The sequence below is a fragment of the Crinia signifera genome, chromosome 12, assembly GCF_055691185.1.
Source record: "Crinia signifera chromosome 12, ASM5569118v1, whole genome shotgun sequence".
NCBI lineage: Eukaryota > Metazoa > Chordata > Amphibia > Anura > Myobatrachidae > Crinia > Crinia signifera.
Window position 1 is genome coordinate 24365496 of NC_139228.1, and position 14336 is coordinate 24379831.

The 14336-nt window shown below is 43.4% G+C and overlaps 1 protein-coding gene across 13 annotated transcripts in view; it reads right to left on the reverse strand.

Moving 5' to 3' along the window:
- The window catches only part of RYR3 (ryanodine receptor 3), a 527067-nt gene that overhangs the window by 137431 nt on the left and 375300 nt on the right, over positions 1-14336 (reverse strand). For all 13 annotated transcript variants that reach the window (XM_083167836.1, XM_083167846.1, XM_083167845.1 and 10 more), the window contains 4 exons: positions 12627-12676; positions 10509-10569; positions 7315-7553; positions 3246-3327 (listed from right to left, as the gene is read on the reverse strand). In XM_083167836.1, coding sequence (XP_083023962.1) covers positions 3246-3327; positions 7315-7553; positions 10509-10569; positions 12627-12676 — 432 coding nt within the window. The remainder of the gene's footprint in view (positions 1-3245; positions 3328-7314; positions 7554-10508; positions 10570-12626; positions 12677-14336) is intronic.

The following is a 14336-nucleotide window of genomic DNA, read 5'->3' on the forward strand; positions in this document are numbered from 1 at the left end:
AATTATCCATACAAATCAGAACAAACTGTTCCAAACAGGAATGGTCTTGTGCAATTTTACAGGGTGGTGTCAGTAGCGTAGAATCAAGACTATTGGAATTGACTACATACAAATGTGTCGTACAGTAAATTACCGTGGGCTCCACCTCCCGTTATACTTCTGTATAACCACAGCTGACACCATAATTGATTACCGAGTGGATATTGGTACTTATGGTTAACTTATTCCATCAGCAGCTCTGAAGCAAAATCTTTGATTCTGTCCATGTGGCATGAATGATACAGAGATAGAAAACCCAATTAATCAGCTCGAGGTATTTATGTTCTGTTCCCGCTGGCTTTCTTCCCTGTTGTCTGAATTAAGCTGCTGGAACGTTGCATTGATTGGCTATCTCACAGCTTGCTGTCTGTTCTTTTTGACAGGCAATTTAGTTGCTACATGTCGGCCTCAATAAAGGTGGGGGGAAAAAAACCATTCTGACAACTGACATTTCTACAGACAAGCAATTTATCCAGATGGAATTTTCTCAGCCGTCCGCGCATAAAGTGGTAGAATGTGCAATATTACAGCCTTTGTAGCAGAGTTATGTAAAAAGAACACAGGCGATGGAGTTAAAGGGTTTAGGGTAAATAAGTGCAGCCTTGGAGTATTGAGAAGTAAAAGACTAATAACACGGTACGGTATCTACTGCCTGTCAGATAGGGTTTTGACAGTCTGCTTTGTGGAAGCCTTTTCCTGAGCAATGGAAGCAGTCGGCATTAATGCTGGACAGAGCCTGCTCCTTGCATTTAATCTGTAGTAAGTACAGTAGAAGGAAAATAGGACGTGTCAGGACACTGGACGCCTGTTCCATATACTCCATTTTTGCCTACCCTCCTGCATTCTGCATATCAGCAACCTCCCTCTCTCCCTCATTAGTCTAGCAATCTCCCTCATGTCACCTAGCCCACATTACACTGTTACATCATAGTTACCTCCCCTCCTGCATTCTGCAGAAGACTCCCTGACATAGCAGCAATCTCCCTCTCTCCCTCATTAGTCTAGCAATCTCCCTCATTTCACCTAGCTCATATTACACTGTTATATTTTTGGGAAAGGAATGAGAGACAGATACATTTACATAGAATCATCAGCGCCATTTCCCAGCACTTTACCAAGTATAGTAGCTCTTACTAACTGCTTTGGGGATCATCTACATTCGGATATGTCATTTTAAAAGATTCCCCTCAGATGTAGCAGTACACACCCACGCTTCTAGGTGCCACGTTCACAATCTCTTTTCACAATCTTTCCATATATGGAACTAGACACGCCAGTCGGTGGAGCATGACACGCACCCTCAATGGAGCACCTTGCAAAATTCTACTACCAACTATAATCTCCCTGAAACTAGTTTTCAAAAGTAGGCAAGTATGAGATACTCAGCAGCGAGAACACTGGGAGAAGCTGTATAGAAGAAAGCACTGCTCGGCATTTGCGCATACGAATTTCTGCGCATGTGCAAATACCGACTGCGAACAGCCACGGCGAGTTACCCACTCGCCAGGATATTCGCAGCGGGGAGGGAGAGACGGGGCAGTGTCGGCGCTTGGCCATGGGAACGACCAACGTTTTACAGGTGTCCCCATAAAAATGCTGGGTGTTCCCATGAGTACGCGGGCGGGCCGATGCCTGCCGGGGGGGGGGGGGGGGGGGGGCGGGTGGCTGCCCTCACATGACGTCAGCCGCTGGCCCCGCCTTCATCCAGGCGCCTGCAAATAAAAGTCAGTTCAGACTGACTTATCCGCGATGGCAGGAGAAATCATTTGTTGGTTGGCGACCAGCGAGTGGTTTCTCCTGCAGCGGCGGTATACGAGGGGGTGCGTCTTCGGCGGGCGGCGCCTTGCAGCTTACCGAGCAAACCAGAATCCCCTCCTTGATTCTGATTATACAGAAAATAAAGACAGGCGTGCAGGGCACAAACTGCATTGTGATCCGCAGTCATTTATCTATTAAGGTTTTGCAAGCGGAATACAATTGCTGTACTTAGGGTATACCCTACAGAGCGCCGACTCCCCGGCGAGCTTTTGTATCCTTGGAAATTGCCAATTTACCAACTAGTCCTTTAATACTGAAAACAATTCATAACAAATTCAATACCTATTCACCCAACAACAATAGACATGTCAGAATCATAAAACAGATGCGTTATTGGGTGAAATTTACAGTGAGAATCTTTCCCTTCGCTTCTCCTGGGTGCACTGATGGGAAGTGTTACGAACAATCGCTCTGTTTTCCGCTCGTGTGATGCTTTGCTAATAAGCTGCAACCCCGCAAGGCAACAGAGGTTAATTGCAAGTCTGCAGAATCTCCCCTAACTACACGTCATTGTTACACTCTCCCGGGTATCTTCCTCCGTCTCTAAATTGCGGTAATCATCAAAACATTATTGTTCGTACCGGAAAAATACTGTGTCTGTGTTTTCCAACTAAAGCATGCGTATCCTCAAATCAGCAGTAAAAACATATGAACGCTACCGAAAAAATGTAGAAATAAGCACAACAGATATATAACAAACAGGGGGCTGTGGGATATGGGAATGCTTTGCCTTCTTAATAATACCTGTCAACATGTTTGATCATTCCACTCAAACGCAGGTGGTGTGATTAACTGCTGCAAATCATGGCAATGCACGACGCCAGGAGGATGCTAGTTGTTGCATCAAGGCCCCTAGAGGTACTGTGTGCCATGATATGAACAAGGCCACTACTATGCTAAGGAGCGGACAGGGGTGTCTCTCTCTAGAAGTATTGGGTCGAGGGTTCTTTCAAAATGTAGCTGCGGGGCTCACAAAGTTTTCATTACGCTCCAGTCTGGGAGAGAATGTTTGCATGTTTTTGAGTTTTTGACAATGATTGTATGTAATCTGTATGACCCATTTAACTGACTGAATTAAATTCCAACAGCAGACATTTGACCTACAGATTTACTTGCTGGTAACAAACAAACAAATAAATGAATATATATATATATATAGATAGATAGATAGAACAGTGGAGGGAAGGGCACTTCATTATGTCAAAGATCAGCTGCCGGGGTGCTCGCTCAACAAATTGAATGTATAGGCAGAATAGAGGTGCACTCCCTCGGGCTCAGCAAAAAAAACAGCCAGACACAGATATGTGCTAACGTTTCGGGGTTTGACCCCCTTTATCAAAGCAAAAATACATGCATATTGCTAAACTCAAACTTGTATAGTAGATTACCTTTCAACATAGATGTTTTTTCCCGTTCCAAGGGAGTAGAGGCTGCAGAGGATACGGTAACAGGAAACTTGCACATCATCCACTGGAGGAAAATAGGGACAATATTTACTGCTTCTAATACATGTGCAATGATCACATACACAGTATCTCTAGAGAAGGGGTTTTTCAACTCGGTCCTCAGGACCCCACACATTACACTTTTCCAGGTCACCTGACAGGTGCACTTATTACTCATTGACGCATTTTAAAAGATCTGCGGGGGGAGCAAACTATTTCACTTGTCATCCTGTGAGGAGACCTGCAAAACATGCGCTGTGTGGGGTCATGAGGACCGAGTTTGAGAACCAGTGCGCTAGAGTATTGTTCAAGTCTACCCAAACTCATGTAATAAATGACAATTCTTTGCTTCTTATAGGCCGTTTCTTTATCTGAACTGCCACACATTGTTTTTACAACTCTCCATGGACTATGACTATAAGGAGCAGGGCTGCCATTAAAGAGGGACTGCTGGGCCTCGAGTCCTGGGCCCACACAGAAAGGGGGCCCGGGACTAAAGCCTATCAAGTATAATTTATCATAAGCAAAGTCAACATTTACCTTACAACAATGTGTGGTCCAATGAGAAGCGGCCCATGGCAACCAATCACCACCGAAGAAAAATCAAGAAGTTGCATTCTATGAAATTATACAGAGCAGCTGATTGGTTGCCATGGGCCACTTCTCCTCTGGCTCACTTCTCCTCTCTTATCACTTTTTCATACATCTACACTACAGTTTTGTTTGCTTACATTTACTGATGGCTAAAACACATGTGCTCAATAGCTGTACCGCGTTAGTAATATCCCTTGCATATCTGGATGCATCATCAGATACATACAGTTCAGCAAACGCATGCAATGGGTTCCTCTCTGGATGCATTTTACTCCTGCGCAATTGACTTAAAATGAGTACAACCCTACATGATCCCTCTGTGATTTACAATGATGAAATAACCAAAACTACCTAATTGTCTTTATGTTCCCTCAAACCCAATTAGCTTATGATTAATACGACAAAATCGAGTTTAATGTTGTAATACAGCATTGTGCTGTTTCATATACAGTGTGCATTTTGGTACTTGTGTACTAGCACGGCGCCCATGATATTTGGTCGCACAACTTTTAATTGCATCGCATACACCCGATGCACTGCTATGCGAGCCCGCGAGGGGCGGCGGTACGCGTCCTCGGACCTTTTCATACCCCCACTATCCACGTCGGCGTGGAGTTGATTTTATATAGTGTGGCGTGCGCAGCGAGCCCCGCGAGGGGGCGCGTAATACCTGTGAATTAATGGGCATCCCCCCGCCACGCTTCGGGCTCGGTGGCTCGCCACACTATATAAAATCAACTCCACGCCGACGTGGCTAGTGGGGGTATGAAAAGGTCGGAGGACGCGTACCACCGTCCCTCGCGGGCTCACTGCGCTTCGGGTTCACGTTCATAGTGGGGGTGGCGTGGGGGTGCATTTAACATTGTAAGCCCCCATTAGGGTGCTTATACAATTTAACATTGCATCGCTTTGTATGGCATTGTATGCCATATACAATGGTATACAATTTTAAATTGTATACCATCGGGGGCCAATCGCGTCGCATCGCATACCATAGCATGCCTTATGGTCTGCAATGCGATGGGCGCCGTGATAGTACACAAGTACCTGCATTTTTTAAGGTTTAGGGGGGTATTCAAACCGGGTTTCACTTTCTAACTGTCGAAACATCCCGACAGTCGGAAACATACTTGAAACCCTGATAAATACTGCAGCAAATTCCAAGTGCCACAGATACAGGGGGATATTCAGTCCCGGGTCACGACTGTTGGCTGGCCCGGTAGCCGTGACCCTGTCCTGTTCTCAGCCGGCTTGATGGAGAATTTGGTATACAGTAGTTCCTTATTGTCAGAGGTGTCCTGAAGGAATACCAGAAGAAGATTGTACAGCACGTGGAACATGTTGGCCATAAATAATTCTCTCAAAGATGGGCCAAAAAGTTAACGGTCTTCCAGCTAATTATGCCATTGTTTTTAAGTGTTTCTATGTTACAGAATAGAGAATGTAACCTCCACGTATATATTTATGTATATCTGTATAGCGGCAATAACACAAGAACAGAGTATAAGCAAAAACACCCTTATTATGAGGCCAGTGCCTGGGAGTGAAAATAATATTGTGCAAATCTTCTAAACCTTAAAGCATTAAAGGTCTGGCAAACAAACACCCATATATACTTTATAAAGGACTGATACTGTGCACAGGTTAGAAAGTAGGGACAACAGAAATGCAATGTACTAATAGTATTTACAAGGTTTTTTCTGACCTGATCTTCAGTCAATACAGGGCTGCTATTATACAAACCGAATTCTCTCACCTAGAGATCCCAGCATGGACGTGCGGTAAATGGCTAAAGCGTCCCTGGCAAGTACTAGAGCCAGATATGCACACAATATATGAGCCATGTGGTACATGCCAGCATTATACACATGTGCAGCAGTATATACTGCTGGAGATTTGCTGAGTTTTAATAAGAGATGTGCAGAAAAGGTAGCCTCACTGCCATACACTTTTTACTGCAGCGTTTTGACTATAAAAATGATTAGAATAATAAAAATAAGAATTTTGTTATAAATTATTTGTAATTTTGACATACTTTATCAATTCAAAATGCCGGCATATGCGCTAGTATGACAAGAAAGGCTGTGCCTCACCTGCCTCACCCCACCGCACGCCACTGTTTCCCAGACACGTTCTAGAAGGTGTAGAGTCCATGGAACTCAGATGATTGATTCCTATGAACCTTCATATACATTGTTACAGACAGAGCCGGTAGAGGTGTTAGCTATGTTCCTTCACCAAAAAAGCATGCCCATCCTTCCTCTTACTTGTGTTTATGGGTATCGGGTCTCATGATAGATTGACTCTTGGTCAACAGTCTTTAGTGCAGTGGGTAGGTCGACACTTTTAAATGGTCAACATACTCAAGGTTGACAATGACAGATGGTCGGCACAAGCAAAATGTCGACGTAGACATGGTCGGCACTGGAATTTATTTTTTTGTTTAGACCGACTTGGTTCATTCTTTACCATCCAAGTGGACATAGAGTGAGAACAGAACAATGCCCAAAGCACGGCAAGTGCAGCGAGCAGCGCGAGGGGTCGCGGTACACTTCTACACTGTCCATGGCGGTATAGACACCCAAAAACATGAAAAACCAGTGTTGCCCATGTCTATGTCGACCTTTTGCTTGTGTTGATCTTGAGTATGTTGACCATTTAAAAGGTGTTGACCTACCCACTGTGGACCATTAGTGGTCAACCTAGAGTCAATCTATTATTTATACCATAACCGTTTCTCTGTGCTCTTGTGTCTTTCTGTGCTGCTGTAATCACTGGTTTTTTTTCTTTTAAAATCAATAAAGTTCTGCATTAAACATCTGCCCGACCCATTGTGAATGTCTGATATTAGATATCAGAGTGCTACAAGGGATTATAAATCTTCATTCAGATGGCTTGTGCCCACTCCGTGTCTCAGATTTGATCATTAAATACAGGATATGCAATTTATATATATATATATACGGGGGGGGGGAGTGCGGCACTCGGGACTCAGATCCAAAAGGACGACAAGATCACACAAGGTGTTTTCGTGACGTTTCAGCCAATAAGGCTTTTATCAAACAGCTTACCTGTTTGATAAAAGCCTTATTGGCTGAAACGTCATGAAAACACCTTGTGTGATCTTGTCGTCCTTTTGGATCTAAGTCCCGAGTGCCGCACTCCCCCCCCCCCCGTATCCATTGGAGGCCTGCGGACGCAGCCCTCTTTTGTGAAGGCACCGGGCGTATACCTGTTTTGGAACGAGTGCCAGCTACCCCCCAATTTGTATATATATATACATACACTGTATATATGAGTATACATTGCAATGTGACATGTTATGAAGTTAACACAAGATGTGCATGGTGATAATGCTTCCGAAAAAAAAAGTTATTCCATTGGATAAAGTCAAGACTTAAAAAAGAATGAAACATACACAGCAAATCAACACCAAACTGGTGACGAGCCACATGTTCGAAGATGGAAGTCAGGATGGGAAGGAGTGCCACCGTTGTGTAGTTAATATTCTGAGAGACTCCCTTCATCTGAGTCCTTGAGTGAGTGAATTTCCCCAACTTTAGATTTTCCAAGGTCTTTTCCAAATCTTCTGCAGCGTTTTCAAAGAAAGCCCGAACTCCGGCCTTTACCAGCTCAGAACCAGACTTCATCACTGTGCTAAACCAGCAAGAAAAACGGTCACATCGTGTTAGAACAATCAGGTGATATCCTAGTTATTGTTTTTGTGTGTTGTTCATAAACTACGGTCACTTGCGGTACATTGGAAATGGATATAATTTCTGTAATTTATTATATATATATATATATACACACAGTATATATATATATATATATATATATATATATATATATTTTTTTTTTTTTTTTTTTTTAATTGGTGTAAAGTTCTGCTAATTAAGTGTTTCTGCACCAAAGGTGCGATGATCTGATGCGGTTTGAACTTTGTAGCTTACAATACATCGCTTGCACAATGTTTCTTTTGGCTTGAGATGGGACGTGTGCTCCCGCACACCACATATAGCAAGCACTATGCAGTCAAAAGGTCAACATGAGTCATGATTTTTTTGGTGTCTATATATTCGTATGTCAACATGGACACCATATATATATATATATATATATATATATATATATATATATATATATATATATGTACAAAAAGAAACACAGGAGGAGCGCTCCATAGTGTAAAACCAGATATGATTTAATAGACATAAAATATCCACGGTACAGTCAATCAGTACTCGTACCGTTTTAAAAACAGCAGTGGGCTGGTTACCCAGACGCGTTTCGTAATCCACTTCGTCGCCCTCTGACGAAGTGGATTACGAAACGCGTTAGGGCGGGCCTTGGTGACGGCGAGCTCCGTGTCTGCCGGGAATCCCCTGCCGCATCTGATCCTCTCCAGCCTGTCGGTACACCGCTTCCCTCACAGAGTGTTCGGTGAGGTTCCGTGTCGTGCTGCAGTTGCTCCGGATGGTGGTAGGAGGCTTGCCTGGCTTGTTATTTATACATCATGTGGTAACCAGCCCACTGCTGTTTTTAAAACGGTACGAGTACTGATTGACTGTACCGTGGATATTTTATGTCTATTAAATCATATCTGGTTTTACACTATGGAGCGCTCCTCCTGTGTTTCTTTTTGTACAGATTGTCGCTTGTTCCTGTGAGTCCCAGGAATTACTTTGGAGGAAGCTGCAGTTCAAACTTGGAACTTTTAGTGTCTATTTTAAAAAGGGTGCACATATCCCCTTTTTTTCCTGACTGGTGCTAGCTAACCACAAATTAGCGCTGATTGGATCCACCCTATTCCACTTTCCCACATATATATATATATATATATATATATGCATATACACATACATATACTGCTTCTCTCACCATGCTTCAAGCACTATTGGATAGTAAAGTATGAAAAACCGCCTTTTTTAAAAAATAAAAAAAAAATCATGAAATAGGCATGTCGAGCTTGCCTAGTGACCATAAGCTTGTGTTGACCTAAGGTATGTTGACCCTTTTATGTGTCGACCTAGTCACTGTCGACCATAAGCAGTCGACACCTAGACATTGTCAATCCACTGACTGCATACCTTCCTTGAACTACAGTATGTTGTGTAATGAATAACATACTCTTCTCACCATCACACCACAATTTCCTCAGTCTCCCAAGACCACTGCCTGTGTGTCACACTTGACCACATTCCGTTTGATTCCTCACATCCAATCTAGTCACCTGCACATTCCTTACCTACTAGAACAGTGGTTCTCAACCTTGGTCCTCAGGATCCCCCAACAGTGCACGTTTTCCAGGTCTCCACACAGAATCATATGTGATGTAATTAGCCCCACCTGTGGAACTTTTAAAATGTGTCAGTGAATAATGAGTGCACCCGCCGGGTGACCTGGAAAACGTGCACTGTTGGGGTTGGGGTGTCCTGAGGACCGAGGTTGAGAACCACTGTACTAGAGTATGCCCTTTTCTTAACCAAAATGCAATCAGAACTCTCTTATCCCTGCTCACGTCTTTGCCTCAACTTGCCTATACACTTGTCTTATCTTTCAGCTGTCTGTCCCTCCCCTCCCCCACATATTCCTGCTTTGGTCTGAAATCCTATGGCAAAGCAAACCTGCCTATGTCACTGCTCTGCGTTGTCTCTATGTCCTCCAAAACCTAATTCAAATGACTTACCATCATCTACAAAGCCCTCAACAATACACTCATCTGAATTCTCAAGACTTTCACTGTACCATTGCCCACTACAGCAGTGGTTCTCAACCTCGGTCCTCAGGACCCCCCCAACAGTTCACGTTTTCCAGGTGCACTTATTATTCACTGACACATTTTAAAAAGATCCACAGGTGGGGCTAAATACTTCACTTGTGATACTGTGTGAAGACATGGAAAACGTGAACTGCTGGGGGGGGGGTCCTGAGGACCAAGGTTGAGAACCGCTTCCCTACAGCATCTGATCAGGCTCACCCACCGCATCAAACCAAGCCTACTGTAACTATTGTCACAGCCACCACACTGAGATAACCTCATAGCTCTGGTAACATCTGTAATGAGCAGGACCACTTCTACACTTTTTTTCCATGTCTTAATCTATTTTCACTACATTGCATATCACTGTTTAAAGCATATGCCTTTCTTTCCTCACTATCCCACGCTGCAAAGCATTGCCGTACCCCCCGAATCAATAGGAATAATACTCTAACACGTAACAAGAAAGTGTAGTACATTTGTGCTCACTGTTCCTTTTCCATATTTCCCTAGTGATTCTCAAACCACAACTTTCCCAACAGGTCATGTCTTGAGTATTTTCACCTGTGAAAGCAACATAGGATAACTCACCTGTGCATAATTACAGAAACCCACAGACCTGTCGTAGCTACTTGAGGGCTGGAGAGGAGACCCTCAGCAGTACATAACTTGTACTAACAGTTTTCGAATACCATTAAGGTGCACAGAGAATGTTTTTTTTTTTTTTTTCAATTTCTTTATTGCATACATAATGTTAATTACCCTCTTGACTAATCTGGACAGGTAAAATAGTGTTTAGCAGAATTTAATGGCAGAGCAGACTACAATAAAATAAAAATGATAAAAAGTACCGTGTGTCGAGGGTCTGAGCCAGAATGTGCAGACAGCTCACTATGGTGACAGAGTCACTTCCTGAAATCAAAGGACCAGAGTAAATATCTTAAGGCACAGAAGTATTGTCAATACACGGTGTTAATTAAATGTGTTTGCACTGGCTGCCGTGTCATTCTTGTGTTTGATACATGTGACAATAGACTCAGGTGACATGCAGTATTAGAAAGGATATGAAACATACACAAACAGTGACAATGTTACAAAGGGGTTCGGCTGCAACAGGACGTTTTATCGCTTATTACTTAGTGACTCATTATCTGTGAATCTTTCCAAATAAATTAAAATATATAAAAAACTGAGGTTTGTTCAAGTTTTTGGATATTATTTTGTGCAGTACAGCCCTTGTTTAACAAGAACTGCATGAACGTCTGACTAAAACAGACTTTGGCCCTTATTGTGGTTCACTCGCAAAGTCAAATTCCTTATCAAATGGACAAAAGCATGTGCACTGCAGGTGGGGCAGATGTAACATGTGCAGAGAGAATTAGATTTGGGTGGGGTTTTACTTCAAAGTGATACCTATATTGCAGTGTAAAAATAAAGCAGCCAGTATTTACCCTGCATAGAAACAAAAGAACTCACCCAAACATAACTCTCTGCACATGTTACATCTGCCCCCCTGCAGTGCACATGGCTCTGTTCATTTGAGAAGGAATTTGCCTTTGCGAGTGAACCAGAATAAGGGCCTTTGTCTAAGGGTTTCCATTTGCTGCTGTAAACAAAAGCACGCAGGTCCTGATTCAGGTTGGTTTGCAAAAGCAAACTCCTCTTTTAAAAGACAAAACCATGCTGCGCTGCAGGTGGGGCTGATGTAACATGTGCAGAGAGAGTTATATATGGGTGGGGTGTGTGAAATCTAAATTGCAGTGTACAAATAAATAAATCACCCATATGTTACTCTCTCTCTCTCTGCACATGTTACATTTGCCTCACCTGCAGTGCAGAATGGTTTTGTCCATTAACCCCTTCACTGGTACTCCCGAGAATTTTGCGGGTTATGCTCCAGTGCGCAGACTGGCAAACCCGAAAAGTTATTGGGAGTGGCACCGCTTGCTTCCTTCCCCCAGCTGTGTGATGCATGGCCTTGTTAACGTCATGCCGCACACAGCTGGGTTGCCGGGGGCCGGGCAGCAGCTGATGGAGTGCTCAGCAGCACTACCCAGGAAATGCAGTGGTGAGGGGGGGTGTTAGGGAGTGCTCCCAAAAAAATAAAACTTGCCCAGTGGGGAGCACTCCCTAAAAAAAAAAAAAACACCACTAAAGGGGTTAAAGGAGTTTGCTTTTGCAAACCAACCAGAATACCCCCTTAATGCACGTAGATCTTGCAGGTCTGGAAATTGGCTCCTGCACACGATCAGGAATCCACACAGAGGGGCACATTGCCGGTACGGTACATACAGATCGCCCCCATTATCCGTGAAATGGAAAGTAAATGCAATCGCATTTCATGGGAGTGTCATTGGCGAGTCGGAAGACTCTATCACTCGTACACAATTTGTGAATGGAGCCGGGACGTCTGTGTTAGTCTGCACCCAGCATGGTGCTAAATGTACTGTAAGTCCACATAGTTATGAAGACAGAGGTAGACATAAGAACAGTGGGTGAGAAAGGGTTGCACGTGCAGTTGGATGACAGGCAGACAAAATAGTGGTGGCAGATATGTCTGAATTAGCATCAGACTGGTTGATTGCATCTACTGTACTGACATATTTTAAAGTGATGTCATCTCCTGATGCCTTTAAGTGTCCTGTATGTAGGATAGCTAACCGATTACAGAAGACCAATGTGAATTTGTGTCTCATTTAGTTATATATACTAGAGATGTATAGGCTCGGATTTACCCAGATCTCAAAACAGAATCTTATGGATGTCACATGTTTTGGATAGCCAATAAGTAAATCTGAACCGGCTTTAATTTTGGTGCTAAGAACAGAGTAAATCCGAGTAGATCTCTAATATCTTCAGAACATTATCTATCACACAACACAAAAGTTAAGGTCTATCTCCCATGCATTATTCAGCATAGACAACGCTTGCTGCCGGTCCCTTGCCTGACCTAACTCAAAATAACTTACCAAACAGAGAGATCCTATGTCTGACAAGAGCTGCCAGTTTGCAGAACAGACTGAAGTGACAGGGAAAAGTACAGAGGAAATGAGAGAAAAATGGTAACAAGTTAGGAAAAAAAGATGCAAAGAATACTGCGGAAATTGGTAAGACAAGTACATGCAAAAGCCCAAACTTATTTGCACATTCAGCAATAAATTAGTGATTTCCCTAATTGGAGCAGCCATATATAGGGACAGGATTATGGAAAAAACTAACCAAACCATGGGGCAGATGTATTAAGCCTGGTGAAGTGATAAAGTAAAAGGTAATAACGCAGCAGCCAATCAGCACCTGTCAATTTTTTTCAAACCCAGCGTCATCACTTCTCCAGTCTTAATACATATTACCCATAGAACACATGGTTGACCAGTACACACTCTAGTAATAAAGGGGTCTATGTCAATAGTTCCCAAACTGGGTCCCGCTGCACCCTTGGGTGCCTTGGGGTACTAACACTCTGGGTTGGTGTTCTAGGACCAGTTCAAATGATTTATGGTCAATGTGATAGGCAAAACCAGTGCTTGTGGTTTCCGTTCCTAAAATATGTGGACACACAGGGCGAAATGTAATAGGGGGCGATTTTGTAGACATATGCGATTTTTGGTAAAATCGTACGTTTTCCGAAAATCCCACATGTAATAGGGTGCGATTCGCGGTAAAAAAATTGCACTTTTTGAGGCGAATTTGCACATTTTGAAATGGCTATTTTTAGTCACACTTCAATTAGCTTCCAGATGTTTTCCCCATTATAAAGTATCCAACTCGCAAATGTAATAGGGTGCGACTTTTGGTAAACGTTACCAAAAATCGCCCCAAAAAAAGATTTGACAGAACCATGAACAAATCATTGAGATCTGTGCATGGTTCTGTCTTAAAAATGTATAAAAGGAAAAATAATAAGAAAAAAAAACGGCGTGGGGGTCCCCCTCCGGACTCAAAGAGCCGGTCTTGGTTTCATAAAATCACAGATACAAACAAGTTGGGGTTCCCTTGATTTTACAAAACCAGCACCAGGCTCAAGGGCCGGTCCTGGCTCCCAAAATACAGGGGACAAAATGAATAGGGGTCTCCTGTATTTCAAGAACTGGCAACGGGCCCAACCAGCCAGCAGGGTAACGCCACAGCCGGGGGGTAACTTTCTATATAAGTCCCCCCCCCCCGCCCAAAGCATTCTCCCCCTGACCGGTCAGCATGGGCAGGGGTCCTGGGGGAGTGAGGACCCCCCCAAAGAAGGGGTCCCCCCCCCTCCAGAACTTACCTGCCTATACTATGGCTATGCTATGGCTGTCCTCGATACCCCTGGCCGGTGGGCATCGTGCTGATTAAAGTGTAAAAAAAAGGTAAATCTATTGTGTATTGCTGTGGTACTACAAGTCCCAACAAGACAGCACCACAAGTCCCAGCATGCGGGGCAATAAGGGGCCCGCTGGGACTAGTAATCCCCCAGCAGTACAAATAGTTAATGCTAACACTGCTGCTTCGAGCAACTCTGACTACATATGAATCAAGCCCATTATTCTATCTCACAATAGATTTGCCATTTTGGTGAAGTCTCCAAGGCTTTACAGTGCATCTACGTTCTTCCACACTTTGAATAAGAATAATGATATATAAATTTATACATACTTTGACATGTGGAATGAGAACAGAATAAGAATAACCTGCTACTGATCTAC